Genomic DNA, 19,151 nt, shown 5'->3' on the forward strand with positions numbered 1-19,151 from the left:
CTCCATGATGACATCATGGAGCAGATGGATGTGAAGACACCTTGCGCTACCCCACCTTCATCTTGAGGATGGCCCACAGGTGCACAGGTGAGTTTAGGGCTGGATACATACTTGGCCAGTCCATCACCTTCAGCTTCCTCAGCAAGGCAGTTGTCATCTTCTAGGTGTGTTTTGGGTCATTATCATGTTGGAAAACTGCACTGCAGCTTGGAATTCATGTTTCCCTAAATGAACCGAGCTCCCCAGAGCCGGCAGCACTCATGCAGCCCCTAACCATGATGCTGCCACCACTATACTTGACTGTAGGCAAGGGACAGTTGAGCTCGGTTCATTAGGGAAACATGAATTCCAAGCAGAGCATGATTGCCCCTCTTCAGAAACTGGGCTGCAAGTTTTCATTATCAAATTTTCCAATATGATAATGACCCAAAACACACCTAGTAGATGACAACTGCCTTGCTGAGGAAGCTGAAGGTAAAGGTGATGGACTGGCCAAGTATGTATCCAGCCCTAAACTCACCTGTGCTTCAAGATGAAGGTGGAGGAGCGCAAGGTGTCTTCACATCCATCTGCTCCATGATGTCATCATGGAGGAGTGGGAGAGGATTCCTGAAGCAACCTGTGAGCTCTGGTGAATTCCATGCCCAAAAGGGTTAAGGCAGTGCTAGATAATAATGGCTGGCACAGAAAATATTGACACTTTAGGCCCAATTTGGACATGTTCACTGTGGGGTGTACTCACTTATGTTGCCAGCTGTTTAGATGTTGATGGCTGTGTTTTGAGTAATTTTCAGAGGAAGGTAAATCTATACTACTATACAAGCTGTACACTGACTACTTTAAGTTATATCAAAGTGTCATTTCTATAGTGTTGTCCCATGACAAGATATAATAAAATATTTCCAAAAATGGGAGGGGTGTACTCACTTATGTGACATACTATATCTACTGGCACCAGAAGGGCTCTTTAGGACTAAGTACATACAGTACATTTGTGCACAGTAATCAGCAGGTGAAATGTCTGTCTAGCTTACATATGAGGTGTCTCAAGGTTTAGGAAAATACAATTATATTGAATATAATAAAATTAAAAAGTCACTTGACATGCTGCTGTTTTGTGCTATGACCTATTTAAGCGCTGGAAGTTGTTATTTACGTGACATCGCCTGAACGCAACACAAGCTCAGCATCAAGAGTGCCGTGCTGCGCTGCTGTGCGAGCAGCGTGTTTGTCTGTGTGTAACAGCAGTCTGTTGATGGTTATTTACACACTGTCCATAACAATAACTTTGTCAGCTGACAAACTGCACCGGGCTCGGGGTCAGGTTTGGGCAGGAATATGCGGCCCGAGCCGCTCTAGCGTGCTCACCTGTGTGTGTGGCAGAACTCCGCCGTGCGCGATACACAGAGCAGAGGAGAATTGTTAACGCGTGACCATGTAGAGACAGAAATGACACGATGACATAACACCATAAATAGTATATTGTTATGTTATTATATGAAGCGTCCGTCGTGCAAAATAATGACTTTAGTTTATGAAGAGGTAAGACAGAGCCCTCTTATATGCTGTGCCGCTCTGTGCTTCACTTGTGCCATGTAACCAATCAATGGGGTCTGTGGGGGGGACACTGTTACACAGCGTGTGCCTGTGACTTCAGGCAGAGAGGCCGCTGCATCAGAGCCGAAGGAGCACGTTTTAAAATACATTTATTTTATCAGTTATTAACTTTTACTATTTTTAGCAACTTGCCCGATCGGGCAAGTGAGTTGTTAGTTTACATGCCCGACCTTGAGTTTTACTTGCCCCGGGCAATCGTAATTGTTGAGCCCTGCAGAGAGGTCTTCAAACTGATCAGGGTGTTTGATCCCAGGCAGGCTCCAGTGATGGAAAAGCAGACTGAAGCCTACTCCACACTGAAGCCAATGGCTAACCCATCAGCAGAGCTCAGTGAACAGTGGCTCGCCTATCAGCACTGTGTCCAGGGATCCTTTGCTGGCTGAAATGGAGCGGGCCAACTACTGGAGAGGCCTGAGTACAAGATTCCCAAGAGTTGCAGAAGTGGCTGTGCCCTACATCTACTTCCCGGTCAGCTCAGTTGACTGCGAGAGGAGCTTCAGCAAATATAAAACTCTCCTCACAGACAAGCGAGAGGCTCTCACTGAGCTCAACACAAAGAGGCTGACAATCATGTATTTCAATGGCGATGTCTCTGCTAGGTGGGGAACTTAAATGGATAGAGATAGTAGCTCACAAGGACAAACAAGTCTGACCTATGTGAATCACTTGTTGAAGTTTAAAAAAGTTTATTTTCTTTATTATTTTTCTGCTTGAATTTCATATCTCAGATAATTTTTCTCACTGCAGGTAATGTTGCTCACTGCTTTTGCCTTATTTTTGAAGCATTCTCTTTACCTGAAAAACAAAAAGCTAATTGGGCACTTTATTAGTCTTGTAATATGTTTTTCTGGAAACGGTTTAAAGCTCAAAAGTGTGTAGTACTTAAAGCACTTATTAGTGCTAGGGCTGTACCCAAATATTCGGATATTCGAATATTTGTTTCAGTGGGTAGGTATTCGTTATGAAAATTTGGTATTCGTTTTTTTATTTACTTATTTGTTTTAATTTTTTTTTTTTTGGTGCTAAATGTAGTCTTATTGTTGTTGGTAAATGTAGGTTATCAATAAAAATCAACACTTTTAAATTGCATTGTTAAAAATGTGAAAATATAGTATAACCTACCAACGGAGCTTGTGTACACGGCATGCTTGAGCGCATCCGTCTGAGGCTGTGGATCAATGCCAAGTTTTACCACTTTATCACTATTCCCTCTAACTTGTAGCTGTTTTTTCGTTATCTATTGAATTCAATATGAATAATGGAACCGTTTTTGTCAACGTTTCTTTCCCCTGTTTTGTACAATACATTATTGTTTAAAGTTCAACAAGTTTCTTTTGGAGTGCGTGACACAAGTGTGTTTTGAAAACAACCGCGGACTGTCACCTGCTCAACGCATCAGTACCTTCGGATTAGGGTTGGGCGATATGTTAAAAATTTCCAACCGGCCACCGTCAGCCCATCAACCGGCGGTTGCCGATATATTCGGCAGTTGTGTGTGTGGCAGAGAAAAAAAAACAGAGGGGGGATGTTGCATTCATGTGATGTCGGAAATAATCGAAAAATGACTTTCAGAATGGGATAATTGACATGAACGCCACCTCATGTCAGAAAAACAACTCGGCAACTCGGATCTCCCGACACCACATGAATACAGCAAAAAAATGCAGCGTGCTTTGCGAGCCCACTCATGTCCAACATGGCACGGGAATATCTGTGCATACCGGCAACAAGCACGCCATCAGAGAGGGTGTTTAGCACGGCTGGTAACATTGTTAACCATATGCGCATATGAATTCACTTTACGGCCGGGTTCCACCGGCTGCAAACGTAAGCATCACGTCAAGCGTCTTACCGTTTGCTGAGCCATGATAGTTACAGCATTTTCCAGTTATTACATATATTTGAGTTATCTACAAGTTTACTGTACTGTTTGTCATCTATTCGCTTTCAAATGTCTGCCACGGACATTTACACAATGTCACGGATAAACATGGGTAAATGCATGAAAAAAAATCATCACATATCACCTCTGATAATGGTTTATTCATTTAAAAACACATTGTGCTCGTTTAGCACACTATTTCATGTAGTTTTTATCTGCTGGAGGGTCGCGTAGGGGAGCGTAGTGCGACAAAAATAGAAGAGCATCCTAAAATAGAGAGTTGTCGTGCCGCTCCCCTTGCCGGTGCAGCCGCTGTAATTGATTAACAGGGGCGAGCTGCTACGGGACTCGCGCTGCAGACGTGTCGCGCCGCTCCCGTTGCCGGTGGACCCCGGCCGTAACTTTCAGCTCCACCATCACTGACGTGTTTTGTGAAAGACTCGTCAGAAATCAGTGTGAAGCTGCCAGTTCCAATACGCACACACTTTGAATTGTGCTCTACATAGTTATTATGGACTATATGTACCGAGTTTAATTCTGTGGAGACAGACCATTAATTTAGCAAAATAAAATGACAAAAATCGCCCAAAAAATCGCCAAAAATGAAACCAACCGTGATGGACTCAGCCGATGGGCGATTGGCGATATATTCGTCCAATTGCCCAAGCCTACTTCGGATACCATGACAGTAATAGCCAATGTCAAAATATCATTTACAGACCGATTTAACAGGCGATCACTGCTGCCCGACCCACAGGTCCATTTGTGGGTCCTGCGGGTTACGGGTCAACCCGCGCATCACTACTCAGCTCAGTCTATAAAGGCTGTACACACAAGAGTAGGCTATAGACATTATATTCTATTCAGGCCAGCAGAACCAGCAGCGCATCAGCTCTACAGTGCACGGCACTGCTGATTAACCATTTTATTGCAGCACAGAGTGCCTGCCAGCAACCAATTACTTGCAGAGGCTTCCTATAACTTGTTTCAACGGTTCCGATTTAATCAGAAGACAAATTAAACAGGATGACTAGCCAATGTGAAAATCAAAAGAAAGCATAGAATAATGTACTGAAGGAGACTGTTGTGCCATCACATCTTTTTGTGGTTTGAGAGCAAAGATCCAGTCGGCGCTGTGCAAAACTCGAGTGTAACTTTTTGCCAAGTGTAACTGAGTGTTGCATAGTAATTGCAATTACTATTTTCTACTTGAAGAAGCTTATTGAGCACTTTATTTTAATTTATTTATTTTTTTAAATCAGTCATGTATTTTTTTACTTTAAACAATTTGAAGCTCATAAGCATAATTTTGTTTACTTAAAGCACTTACTAGCGCAATGTTATGTTGCATATTGAAGAACTGCTTCTGACTTGAAGCACTGAGAAAAGTGTGCACAATTTTGTGTTTAAATAAATGCAAGGTTATGTCTATTTGTGTATTTTATTCATTAGCATTAAAAACACACTCATTTGGTGGATAAATAAGAGTAAATGGTCAAAAATAGAAGTCCAAAAAAATTTAAAAACGGAATTTGGGGATTTATGGGGAATAAAACGGAATTCGGAAAAAATTAAAACGGAATTTGGAGAAAAATAAAACGGATTTCATAGGGCTCTAAACACTGTTTATATCAATATAGGGCCAACTTGCATTACATAAGGCCCGTTTCCACTGAAGAAGTTCCTGGTACTATTTGGGGGGCAGGAACTACTACAGGAATGTCCTCTCGCTCGGCCCTCTCAACCGCCGTGTCTCCACTGAGAGAGCAGAGTACGAGGAAGGTTCCTGTAAAGTTACGGGCTCTGGATGTTACGTAATCGTTGCGCGACCATTTTGACCGGGGCGACGTAGGGACGCTCTATAATAACGTACTAAATGGCCCGTGAAAAAAATATTTTTTCCAGCGGATGTCTTAGTTACAACATGATTGAGCTAACTGGAATAGTTTCATGACGTATCCGACAACGGGAGGCTTTTAACAGATGACGTCCTGATGTTAGCTTTACTGCTGCTGTTAGCTGATGCTTTCTAGACATCATGACTTCCCATAACTGAATAAATACCACACATAAACACAAAACTACTCTGCTAGCTCAATCATGTTGTAACTAAGATATCCGCTGGAAAAAATATTTTTTTTTGTAACTAAGATATCCGCTGGAAAAAATATTTTTTTCACGGGCCATTTAGTGAGGTTTTTTTTAGATGGCGGCGGAAGCTATATGAACGAGCTAACCCTCGTCTGCTGAGTTTTAAAAATGCCGGCTATTTTGTTGCTTTCTGTTGTCGTCACATCCCTCCTTGAGTATATCCAATCAGCACCAAGTAACCCCCAAGCCCTAGCCAGGAGTCTTTCGGGACTGTTCTGAGTACCTACCCCGAGGCAGGGACTTGTTTAGCCCCTGTAAAAGTTCCGGAACTCTGTCCTTCAGGGGTGGTTCCTGCGGTGGAGACACGCATCAGCGGCCCTGGCCCCATAAAATTACCCCGAAGTTCCTGCGGTGGAAACGGGCCTATAGCACATACCAGTGTGCATCTCTCCACACACACTCACAACACAGCTCTGCCTCACTTGTTCACTCACAAGTTCTCCAGCAGAACAATAAAACATTTACAGATGATAATACTATTGATATGTCAATTATTAAAGAAGTAATTGACTGTGTCCTCAAACCATTTACTTCTATGTGTAATAAATCCTTTCTCGCAGGTACTTTTACTGATAAAATTAAAGTGATTACAATCTATTAAATAGCCAAAAGCATATGATATTAAAATATAGACCTGTGTCACTGCTACCTAAATTTTCTGAAATACTTGAAAAACTATTTGTAAACAGACTGGACGGCTTTATTGAGAAAAAGAGTTACTGAGTGACCATCAATATGGGTTTAGGAGTAATCGATTTACATCTTTAGCAATGGACTTTGAAGAAAACATAGCAACAGCAGTAGATTAAAAAACAGCACACTGTAGGCGTATTTACTGATTTACATAACGCGTTTGACACAATTGATTATTCCCGCCTTCTTTAGAAATGTGAATGCTATGGTATAAATGGTGTCACACAACTTTGGTTAAGAAGTTATTTAAATAACAGGTATCAGTTTACAAAAATCAATAATACTGAATCACATCTTAGAGAGTAACCTGCAGTGTTCCACAAGGTTCGATGTTTGGAAGTATTTATACCTCATTTAAATTATATTTTTTATCATCATCATGACCATGATCATGTTGAAAAACGGTTTGCTGTTACTAAGTTATCACTAAATTAGAGTAAAACAAAATTTATGGTGTTTGGTGGCATTAGGGCTAATTGTGAAATAAAACTGAACTTAAATTGTGTTGAAATTTTGGGGAGTGATCATAGGTCATTAACTATATTGGAAGCCACACATAGAACATATTAAACGCATAAATTATTTGTCATATTAAAGACAAGGGAGTTTTTGTTGTTAAATACGAAATGTTTGTATATATTGTATTGTTTACTTGTAATGCCATACATGTCCTACTGTGCTGAAATTTGGGGAAATGCATACAAAACAAATACAGATCCTATAATTAAACTTCAGAATAGATCCCTCAGAATAATACATAAAGCAGGTTATCAGGAATCTACTAGAGATACTTTTTCAGTTGTCAACAGAAACCTTCCTGTCTGTATTCGTTTTCTTTTAATTAAGAGAAGGAATTTATGATTTTAGAGAGTTGATCATTTAGAACCAACATAAAATACATATAGGGATATATATTCAGGCCGAGCGTCCTGTCTGTCTTCCCAAACGTGGAGGCCTCCCACTGATGTAAGTGTATTTCATAAAATTGGTATCAAAGAAAGTATCATTCCAGGGCCGTTATTGAAGTATCTGAACTATACTCCCTACAGATAGCTTGTATTGGTAATTTGAGCTTATCTTATTTTCAGACAGCCTTGTCAAATTTATGTACATGCACTTTTTGATGTGGTTTCAAGTCTGTTAGGAAATTTGTGATGCATTTCCTGTTTAAAAAAAACGCATGTCAGATACTCTCAGCGGCTTCTATACACACTGCTTTCTTTACCACTTTCCATCGATTTAAATTTCAATTTAACCCAATCTCTGAACGTGTGCTAAAAGAGACGTGTGGGGGTCGACCCTCTCAGTAGCAAACTGAATGTACCATGAATGTCGGTGAGAGCAGAGGAGGCCTGCGCCGCGCGGCTGTTTCTTTTCAGCGGGACATCCCACTGAATGAGAAAAGCGGCAGAGGAGTGGAGCGTCTCTTGGGCTGCTCCACACGGGAGGGAAGCACCAGGCTATTGTTCCAATGAGAACAAAGATGAATGCATAAGTAATGAGGGCCCGGTCTCACTACGCCACCCAAGACCGCTTCATTATAAAGTAAGGGCTTCATACGTTTATTTGTTTACCGCTCTATTACAGAATGGGCTACCAGCTAAATGAAGCGCTAACGCTGTAGCAGTGTCCGCTCCCCGACTGCGGCGCAGGTCAGAAGTGATGCCCTCTGGCCAACGTTAGCTAATTCACGAGCTGAAACATAACATAACATAACCCGTGTCTCTTAGAACACCCAGAATTTTCTGAATTACTAATATAGCTGTGACAAAATAAACGTAGTGAAATATCAAGGGAAAGGATGTTGGATACGAGCTGTTTGGATGTAACGTTAGGCTAACGTTACAATATCGCATCACTGCTGAACCAGAGCTAGTGGCATTGTTTAACTAGCGGTTCACTGTTAGCATTAAACTACACACAACTTAGCTGCCCTGCTTGCTGATGGGACGAAGTCAGCTACGGTGTTCATGCGGCGTTCTATTTTCTTCAAGCTCCCCAACCCGGTGAACTCGTGTGGGAGACCCCGTAACATCGGAGTTTTAACGGCTCCCTCGTGATAAGTAGGGGAAGGCGACATGGGCTCCCAAGATTAGTTAGCTTCTTGCAGGCTGCTAATGGTAGGATTAGCAATATAGGCATTAGCACTGCATAGCATTAGCATTGGCTGTTAAGACAGGCCGAACATCCGAGGAGCAGCTGCAGAAAGGTCAACTCACCATTGGAGAGATTGATAAGGGCAGCATCTTGCGTGGTTTTGACTTCTAGCCGCAGGGGCTGCTGCTCTGAATGTCGCTGTATGTCTCCGTTCGCGTCTCCGATGGAGAGGAGCCGCACGCCGGGGAACACCGAGACCGCCATCTTCGATATGGAAGTAGAGACAGGTCAGTGGCGCTCACATCCAACCACGCACTGCTCTCTGCTGGAGACAGCTTGGGCATCAACGTCACAAGTCCCTCCAACAGCGCCACCGTGCGTCTTAAAGTGGGCGTTGTGTAAATACAGAGTGGCATGATGTGTACATGACTTCATACAATCCAGGAGCTCTTAAACATTTTTATTCATTTACATTCAAGTTTTTAATATAATCTCTGTGTTCATGAAAACATGGAAATAATCAGAAAATTTGAGGATTCATAAAAATGTTAAAACAAAAGTGAGCTGATATGGGCTGATATTATCATTTATAATGAAGAAAATAGTGTTACCTTGAAAGTATCTTGGCCTGTAGTCTCAGACTTTTTTATAGATAGATAGATAGATAGATAGATAGATAGATAGATAGATAATGATGTGATGTGGTGCTAATTTTTTAATTTAATTTGCACAAACAGGACCTATACATGCACTAAGTGGAGAGATGTCAGAGTGGGGATGCCCATGACAGGCACTCAGAGCGGTTGGGGGGTTCGGTGCCTTGCTCAAGGGTGCCTCTGCAGTGCCCAGGAGGTGAACTGGCACCTCTCCAGCTACCAGTCCACACTCTATATGCGCATAGCACATCACTGATTACACATGAAGCTTTGTGTAATCATGAGACATGAGGGTCAGTGGATGGGAGGCAGATAACACAACATTATTGGTCTAGTTAATATTGTTAAAACTAAGATAGCAAATTCATGCCAGATACAGTTTCACAGACCAATAACAAAAACAACCACGTGGCAACTTTTAATGGTGAATAATAACAGCGCACGTAAGATGAAATTTTGAACTGAGCTGTGTGTTCACACAAGATTGGCAATTATCCATCAACTTACATCAGCTTATCAGGGTTCCATACCTCCTCTGTTCCCTTTCAAATGTTTCCTTTTGTTTTATGAAGTATTTCTGCCTAGCAGGTACAAAATGAATGATTATTTAAAGGCTCCTGTTTCTTCGAAATAAATGACAGGAATCAATAGCTACAAAATGCCATTGGTTGATAGAATCCTTTAAAAAGGGGAATAGATTATCTAGTTTAATTTTTCTCTTACACGTGGCACAGACTGAATATGTATTACAAGCACATACAAAAGAAAAAACATGGAATCCATTTTATTTTTGTAAGATCTGCTTTATACGATGTTCATAAATAGAAATAAATCAGATAGGACTCTGATATCTTTCCAATGTGACTTTCATAAGATTTTTTAGTCATCAACTCCAGGCTTTATTTGTCCAATGACCCACTGTAAAAAGTGTAGTTTGGCTGTAAAATGGGTATGCTCATCAAAACAGAGTGAGTTTAAGGCCTGTTGTGTTTACCTCTAAACATAAAAAAAGCAAAACACGACACCAGTGGTTGCCATTAGAAACACACATCCTGTCAAAGTAAGTACATTACCTACAGTTACAGCACACAGCTAAATTCATCAGCATCATTTCTTAGTAGCGTGTGTGTGTTTGTGTGCGTGTGTGTGCATGCGTGTGTGTTTGTGTGCGTGTGTGTGCCTGTGTGCGCGTGTGAGTGAGTAAGTGTTCTTGTCTTGGCTTTTTTTATCTTCAGAGGAAGTGGAGCACATGGCAGAGATCAACAGTGCAAAATGACCAGGCATCTGTTTGAGTGTTTTGTACTTCTTCACAGCCCTAAAAGAAAAAGAAAAAAAAATACATGTAGCTTGAAGGGATGTGTCTTGTGCTCTAAAAGACAACAGAGACACTGTTTAGCAGTTGCATGAGATAAATTAAAAGTAACAGAAAGGCAGAAAAGAAAAACTTGAGAATCTAGAAATAACTGATCAATTCAAGCAAAGTGAAGAGAGCCACACTCACATGTCAGAGGATCAAAGGAGGACACATGACTTTGGTGGCCTGAATGGGTTATCACTGGAGGGCACCCCAGTGAGCAGAGGGTCTTTGTGAGCATTTTGCAAACAGAAGGTCTTCAGTTCTGCAGCAGCCTGAGAGACCTGTATTCCACACATCACATTGTTTGGTTAACAAAGAATGGAGTTTGTGATCACTCTTCTTCCAAATGTCTTCACATATATTTGTAGAAATGAGCACTAAAACAAGCCACCATTATACTGTCCATAAAGAGTATTGTCAAATATGTTGCAGATTATGGTAAAAAATGTGTCATGGCCATTAACTCAAGGTCTCAAGGAGACTCAAGGTTTAAATATATTCAAAAAGAAACCCTCTCAGCCTCTTAGGGTGGTATCTGTATCACCCTCAAGCTTGGATCCTCTACCATAGGCCTTGGAGTTTGAAGGTTCTGCACAGTACTTTAGCTGTTCCTAGGACTGCACAATTCTGGACTGAGGCTTCAGATGTTGTTCCTGGAATCTGCCGGACCCCCTCTCCCACTTTGGGGGGTCACTCCCCTGAGTGTTCCTACTACCACGGGGGCCACGTCAGCTTTTACCCTCCACATCTGTTCCAGCTGTTCTGTCAACCCTTGATACTTCTCCACCTTTTTGTGTTCCTTCTTTCTGATGTTGCTGTTGGCTGGTATCGCCACATCTACTACCACTGCCCTCTCCTGGTGTTTGTCAACCACCACTATGTCTGGTTTTGGTGGTGTGTCCCATTGGGATACAGATGTTCCTGTACACTATCCCAGCCGCTTAGTTGTGCCTCTCCATGTACACTGATCCTGCTTGCATCTTACACCCTGCCACTATGTGCTGGACTGTCTCAAGGGCATCTTTACAGCCACTGCACCATTTCTCAGTAAGAGGACGGTTAGTGCCCCTTGACAACAGTCTGATAAGAGCATGAATCTTGTAGCACCACTTCAATGCTTATTCTACAGAAGCATAGTCTAGTGTAGTTTTCAATAACTTCCATGTGATGTGTCCCAGTCACTCAGATTTTCTACCAAAATGCATCACTATACTAGACAAAAAGGACAAACGTTTTCATGTCGGATATTAGTGCTTCTGCTATTTTATATTAATATTATTCTATATAAAACCTTTTCTTTTTTTAATAACTTTGATGTAATGTGACCCAGCAATTCATTTTCATTTTCTCTAGTTTTACACAATTGGTCAATGCTTTTCTTCACACAGGACTCAGCAGGCCTACAACAGGTAAAAACTACATAGAACTGTGTCAAAAATAAGTACAGTCTGTTTAAAAATGATTAAACTATATACTTAATTGTAGCAGATGTGTTGCAGCTTAGCAACTTTGTGGGTGTTTTTTAAATTTCACATGAAGAAAGATAAGCTACATCTTGTAGTTAAAATTAAAAAGTTAATTAAGTACAGTTAATATAGCCTGCTTCCAAACACTTCTATTCCCAAACCCTTCAGCGTGGCTTATAGCACCCAACTGCATTACCATTTGGCAATACTTAGTATGCACACAGTGAAGCTGGCAAAACCTCATAGTACAAGATGGAGTTTGTGTAGGTAAAAAAAATAAAAATAGAAATAGCTCCTCACCACCTACTGGTCCCGCCACGTCCGTGCCAGATGTATTTCGGCCGTAGCATAACACCACAGTAATCAATTGATACTTCATTGTATATAAATTAAGTCTTGACAATATCACAAATTTAAGTCTGGAGTTTTTTGGTGGTGTAACTATTTGGACCAAACTACGAGCAAGACTTTGTAGACAGAGTGAAATTTGTCTTTGCTTTATTTATTCTGCTTATTGCTGGTTGGGTAGATACACATTTGATAGTGGTCTGACTTCTGTTCTGAAATAAGAAGCCACACAACAATCCCACCTGCAGCACAATCAACAAAGCTATCACTGTGCTGCACTCGCACAGATAAGTCTGTTCACTAAGTGAGCTATACTGCACATCAGAAAGTTACACTCTGGCTGTAATGTAGAGTAAAAGTAAAATGATTATGGTTAATGACAGTTTGCAAGTCTTTTAAAGTTTACAGCAGTTTTACTACATGATAGAACTGCTAATATAAGATAAGAGATAAGATAAGACACACACACACACAGACATACATTATATATATATATATATATATATATATACACACACACAAGGACGAAATATATAAAATGGATTGTGACAACACAATAATAGGAGTCACAAAGTATTCTTTTTAACAAATAATATGCCAGCCCACTTGTCGTTGCTTAGGAATGGCTTTGGAGTAGGCTTAAATATTAATGTGTGGTCACTGACAGCGGTGGATAGTACGCGGCACATGAAAGCTCACGATGCGTTTCAGGGCGGGAGTCATGCGCAGGACAAATTTGATTCAAAGAAAATGGAAGTGTTGAGTCGCGGATTTACCTTTATCCGATGGACACTGGCCTCGAGTCGAAGCTGTTTCACTGCCTTCTGGGCGATGACTAAACTGCTGTTGGCGGCGCTGTTGTTCGACATGACTGAGTCCAAGCAACAACGAAAGGGACCAACTGGGCACGAACATTCATACTCCAGTACTAGCAACACATGTTCCGGTCAAACCCTCTAAATAGCCCCCCCCCCCCGAAAACACACACACACACACACACACACACACATTTAACCTCCTCAAAACACTTAGTAAACGAAGCACTTAAAGTAGGTCTACTCTCAATAGCCTACAGAAAATGAATGTTTATCAGATGTGTAGGCTATTAATGTGAGGCTATGTTGTGACTATGACTAGAAAGGTAATGTTTAATTGTTATTGTACAGTTACTGTATAAACATTAAGTTGTGTTCTTGATATGTTTCCTTTAGTCTGCAGAAATGTAGTTTGTTAGAAATGAGTTGCCCAAAGGAAAACAACTAACAAAAGATATCTCAAGAAATAAATTACCTTATGTGTAGTCGAAACAGACTGTTATACTCTCTATAGTCCTGAGCTAGCCTAAATATTCAGCTGATCACATAAGTTTAAGAAACATCGCTCAAATACAATTAGATGTCAAGTAGCCTACACAGTGTGATGAGCATAACCCTTTAGAGGTTTATAGACTTAACTGTTATTCTTTCTTCTTTCAAAATCTCATCCAGTCCCAGGTTTGAAATTTTGCTTCTTTTTCTTTGTCTTCTTCTGCTCTGCTAAAAGTGTTTGTACGGCAAACACTCTAGCACAAAAAATGACACTCATTGATCTCAAAATGGCGCTGTAACAATCGATTTTAGATGAATAGTTCCATCTCTTCCTGCAGATAAGATATAAAGCCCATGTTTTTTGTAACCAAACAGAAGCTAAACAGCTAAAAAAAGTTCTAAATTATCATTAACAGTATGTACACAGACCTACACACAGAATCACTCTGTGATTCCAAAGTGTTTCATATGTTATGTGTGTGTCACCACACACTCTGCTACAATGATATGAAAAGATCTGATCTGATGAGCCGCACTGCTCTGAAACAGCTGACCGTGTCGATTGTTCATTATACTGCTGTGTAATTCCCTGAAATGTGTTTATCTCAAAACAAATGAGTGATGCTTTGACCTGCTGGATATTCTAATGTCTTTACTGTGGCTGTTCTCATCGCCATTTCCCCGAAAAAAAACCCCACCAAAATACACCAATTGAAGCTGACAAAATGAAAGCAGTTATCATGTGAATAGAAGAGGGGTGAGGGGACACTTACCGCTCCATCTCTGCTGTAAATTATTCATTTAAAAACTTTTGTTTTATCTAAGTGATGTTATTTCAAAAACTCTCATGTGGCAGTGGACACATTGGAAAGTGAAAATTATGAGGTTTCTGACAATATTTTTTTAAGCTTGTATGATAAAAATTGCTGGAGACACTAATCCAAATAAATTACATAGTAATCTAAATCCTGCCGAGCTCCACTGGTGCAGGTTTCATTGACGAGGCCCCGCCCTCACTTCCAGCAAATGGTGTGCAAAGCATTGTGAGGATTTTATAACCGCGGAGGATCCACACATGCATCCTTGGAATTTCTCTGAAAGGATCCTTGACATTGGAACAGTGTAACATATATTTGACTGTAAATGGTGTAAAGGCAGTAAATAGCTAGAAGCAGGCTAATGAAATCAGAAGACCAGATTCGGCCAAGGAGAACTGGTAACTGATGGACAATAAATCAGGACACAGAGACGGTTGATTTCAGTATAGGTACTATGTATTTAGGAAACAAAAAAAAACAAATTATGTAAATATTACAAGAAAAATATGGCCATGTAAATAAATGTAAAGGCTAACAATAAGTTTAGCTCAACTCACCAATTCAAGCAGTGTCAGCAGATTCAACAGAACTTCAAGTATTCACAGCTTTCAAACGGTAACTTCCGACAGCTGGTGGACATCTGCAGTCGGCAACAAAGTGACTGTTAACCTTCATATTGGACATTAAATTAAGTGAACGCCAGCAAAACTTTGTACCAACCTGCAGCCGCTCCGCTCCGTGCATCAGCCCCATTCATCTACTTAGAAGGGCGTCTGCTTCCTTTCAATAGCGGAGCGGCCCAGCTGATTGGCTGCACGCTACTCACATGGTTTACGTCATGTTAAACTTATTTGAGTTTGAAAGAGTATTTTACTATTTGCTCATCTAAACCCTGGGTTACAACAGCCCATCGAGATGGGTCTATGACGTATCGTCCTTGAAATTCGGCTGTTTGAGGGTCCTTCCTTGATGTTGAGAAATACCCTTGGATTCAGCACTGGGTGTTTCTCAAAAACAAGGAAGGATTCTCAAACGGCCAAATTTCAAGGATGCTACGTCATCAAATCCTGCCAAAGGACTGTTCAAATGTCAAGGATCCTTCCGAATTTCGTCTGCCTCGCTCTAGCATTTTCAGTCGGACACAAAACTAACCGGCATGCATTGTGTGTCGATCGCCGGTGATCGAATCTGCACAGGCCTGGCTCATCTCGAACGAACCTACTGTCTCGGAACAATTGCGCTTCAAAAGATCGACACTCTGTCGAGCAAACTGGGTCGAGCATAACATCACTAGGCAGCAGACAGGTTGGAGGAGTTGGAGTGCGGTAAGTATGAAATACTGAAATGTGTTTTTTCTTGCATCCGTTGAAGATTTCTTGACTTACTTTCTTCATACACAGCATCCACTGCAGACGCAACGCATGGAGGGGAGGGAAGTCAGAGGAGCACAAGCACCTGTAAGTTTGCTAATGCTCAACTCTCAGGGGTTTCATTTACACTAGCACAGGCTAGCTAAGCTAACCCATGAATTAACCAAACTATGATGCTTTCACACATAATAGTGCGCTGTCTTGGTCCATATTTTCTAAATAGTTTGGTTAATCCAATCCTCCTCTGACTTCCCTCCCCTCCATGTGTTGCGTCCGCAGTGGATGCTGTGTATGAAGAAAGTAAGTCAAGAAATCTTCAACGGACGCAAGAAAAAACATCACATTTCAGTATTTCATACTTACCGCGCTCCAACTCCTCCAACCTGTCTGCTGCCTCTCTGGGAAGCTCAGAGACAGAGTGTCTAGCTGCCCCAGCCATTACAGTCCTCTGAGGTTTCCACTAAGCTGGCTGTGGCTGTGGGGAGCAAGGCATGTATAGTCGATCCATGCACTCAGGTGTCGATCAACCACTAGGCGAAAAGTTCACCCCATGACACACTTTGGACGGCTCCCTCATTTGCATTTACTTTTCTTCATGCCTTTCTGCATGCATGAAGAAATGTAAATGTGAAAAGAATTCTGGAAGGAATGTAAATGTATAAATTGTATTAAATGTCTGAAGAAATGTAAATGTACAAAGAATGTGTGAAGGAATGTAAATGTTAAAATGTATGTAGGAATGTAAATGTATAAAGAACGAGTGAAGGAGTGTAAATGTATAAAGAATGTGTGAAGGAGTGTAAATGTATGAAGAAGTGTAAATGTATAAAGAATGAGTGAAGGAATGTAAATGTTAAAATGTATGTAGGAATGTAAATGTACAAAGAATATGTGAGGGAATGTAAATGTAAAAACAAAAGACACATTTTATCAGTTAATTAATGCCTACATTTATTTTGTATGCCATTTTTGGTGCAATTTAATGGCATATGAATTTATTTATTGACTCATTTATTATTTTTAATTTTGGCAGTTCGGTCCTCCGTAGAGGTGAGGCTGCCATCTGCAAATGTGGTGCGCCAGGAGCTGCCCTATAAATAAAGTGCTGACAGATTCAACTTACCACGGTAAAACAAAGGAAAAGCCACCTGGTGTTATAAATACAATATTATACTTGACTACACCAATGACCACACAGGCAGGAAGTCACCAATTGTATACACAACTTAATTCATGGTGCAAAAATTGCTTTCATGACAATATTAACAACACAATATAAAGAGAAAAAAGAAACAAAGAACAAGTCTTAACATTAGAACCATTGTGAAATACATGAGCATAAATCACTGCATAATGGGTAGCCCAATGTGAGTGATCCAGAACATATTTAAAGACAGTTTTCTTCTGCTTATGGCCTTAAACACATTGTCTCATGGCATGCTGGGAAACTCAACCCATTAAGCCCAAACACAATATGTTAAGTGTACAGTGATAGTGATGCTATTGGCCTTAAACCAATTAGGCATAATGTATAAATTTTGCCAAATTAAACCAAAACTCAAAAAATGTTCACTCAACATAGAAAAAATTTGTCGAGCTCACAAAGTACGAGTTTTTGTGTCAAGTGTACATAAAGCTTTTATGACATTTTGACAATGCTGGGTATTTGTGTAGACTTTACATTAACATTTTGTGTCATGGAGGGATTGGGGTTTACAGTGTTTGATTTGTAACACAATATTAGGGAGGGCCCATTATGTGTGGTAGCCTATGTGACAAGCCGTGCGTTTATGTCTCGAATAATTTTATATGGCCTGGGAGGATGTTCAGTGGAAACATGACGGGAATTTAATCTACAGTATACCTGTAAGTCACCGTCCAAATGTGAGAAAATAATCAACATTCTTCGAAGCTTAGCCGGATGTGACTGGGGGGCTGAAAGAGAGACATTGCTAATAATATACAGAGCAATGATAAGGTCTACTTTAGACTATGGATGTGTTGTATTTGGCTCAGCCTCCAAATCTGTGCTTGAGAAGTTGGATCGGCTTCAGGCCAAAGCTCTAAGAATATGTTGTGGAGCTTTCAGAACAACTCCAATACCAGCTCTGCTTGTTGAAATGGGGGAGGCTCCTCTAAGAATAAGGAGAGATAAGCTTGGGCTCCATTATTGGTATAAATTGTGTACTATTAAATGTGTCCCATTTGCTAAATGTCTTTTGGAAAACTGTTGGGAATTTGTTGGTAATGAAAGGAGGTCAAACTTCCTTAGTCATATTAAAAAGCTCGCCTCGACCTTTGGGCTTGAAGAAGACAGGATGTGCATGTCTCTCTGTTCCCCTGTCCCTCTCTGGTTTATACCTGAACCTGAAGTTCATGTATCCTCTCTTGAAAACATAAAGACATATAATGAGGTTAATGAGTATGTTAATAGTCTCCAAAAAGTTTTTTACAGATGGATCTGTGGATCCAATATCTGGAAAGGCTGGTTTTGGAATGTTTGTGTCAAACTTTAATATTCAACAGACCATCCGAGTATCTAACAAGTTATCTATCTTTTCTGCTGAGCTCCTAGGGATTTTGTGGGCCATATGGTGGGTGGAGGTTGTTAGACCCCTAAAAAGCATAGTTTGTTCAGATTCTAAAGCTGCCTTGTTGGCCGTGAAGAATGGCGCATCAAGGGCTCGACCTGACCTGCTACAGGAGATCTTGTGCTGTCACTACAGACTTGGGAAAACTGGATGTAATGTGGAATTTATGTGGGTACCAGGCCACTCAGGTATAGAAGGAAATGAAAGAGCCGGCCAACTGGTAAAAAAATCCCTTGAAAAAGATACTGTTGACCTGAATGTGTTTCTTGGGAAGCCTGAGTGCTTTCAAGTTGGCAAAGAAAAATTAGAGGAACAATGGCAAAAAGAATGGAGAGAAGACCAACGTGGCAGACATTACTTTTCCCTGCAGCCATCTGTTAAAAGAAGGAGGCTACAGATTAAAACTGGAAGAAAGGATGATGTGGTCTTAACTTGTTTAAAACTGGGGCATTGTGGTCTGGCCAGTAACCTCAAAACAATAGGCAAGAACCTAAATGGTCTCTGCCAGTGTGGGAAGTTGGAGACACTGCAGCATGTAATGTCTGAGTGCAATAACTATTGGGGTGAAAGACAGCAGATGTTTAGGGAGTTATCTAAGTTGGGTTTTTCTTCCTTTTCTTTCAAATCTATATTCTCTTCTGATGCGGACTTCCATCTAATTGGAAAAGCAATAATTCTTTTTTTCCGGTCAGCTGGACTGTATCAGAAAATCTAAACTGAATAGATCAATCTGACCTGTGGAGGGCAGCATTACACAATTTAGTGTACAGCCTGCCGGAATTCCATTAGAAGAAGAAG

At 40.7% G+C, this 19,151-nt stretch overlaps 2 protein-coding genes across 4 annotated transcripts in view; both read right to left on the reverse strand.

Moving 5' to 3' along the window:
• Nucleotides 1–8,762, reverse strand: part of carm1 (coactivator-associated arginine methyltransferase 1) — a 75,352-nt gene extending 66,590 nt beyond the window's left edge. For 2 of the 3 annotated variants that reach the window (XM_050070102.1, XM_050070100.1), the window contains exon 1: nt 8,563–8,762. In XM_050070102.1, the coding sequence (XP_049926059.1) occupies nt 8,563–8,704 (142 nt within the window). In that variant the 5' untranslated portion in view covers nt 8,705–8,762. The remainder of the gene's footprint in view (nt 1–8,562) is intronic. The other variant, XM_050070101.1, reaches the window with a different exon arrangement.
• A 108-nt stretch (nt 8,763–8,870) lies between these two features.
• si:dkey-204f11.64 (uncharacterized protein LOC100537752 homolog) lies at nt 8,871–13,221 on the reverse strand. The gene is made up of 3 exons (XM_050070104.1): nt 13,044–13,221; nt 10,598–10,734; nt 8,871–10,411 (listed from the first exon to the last, which is right to left on the reverse strand). The coding sequence occupies exons 1-2, from the start codon at nt 13,134–13,136 to the stop codon at nt 10,609–10,611; spliced, it is 219 nt and encodes a 72-aa protein (XP_049926061.1). The 5' UTR covers nt 13,137–13,221; the 3' UTR covers nt 8,871–10,411; nt 10,598–10,608.
• Nucleotides 13,222–19,151: the final 5,930 nt, after the last annotated feature.

The sequence above is a fragment of the Epinephelus moara genome, chromosome 18, assembly GCF_006386435.1.
Source record: "Epinephelus moara isolate mb chromosome 18, YSFRI_EMoa_1.0, whole genome shotgun sequence".
NCBI lineage: Eukaryota > Metazoa > Chordata > Actinopteri > Perciformes > Serranidae > Epinephelus > Epinephelus moara.

Coding starts and splice junctions, on each gene's coding strand:
- si:dkey-204f11.64 (XM_050070104.1), bottom strand. CDS start 13,136: ATGTCGAACAACAGCGCCGCCAACAGCAGTTTAGTCATCGCCCAGAAG. Junction 10,735..13,043: donor CCAGTGTCCATCGGATAAAG/GTAAATCCGCGA, acceptor TGTGGAATACAG/GTCTCTCAGGCTGCTGCAGA.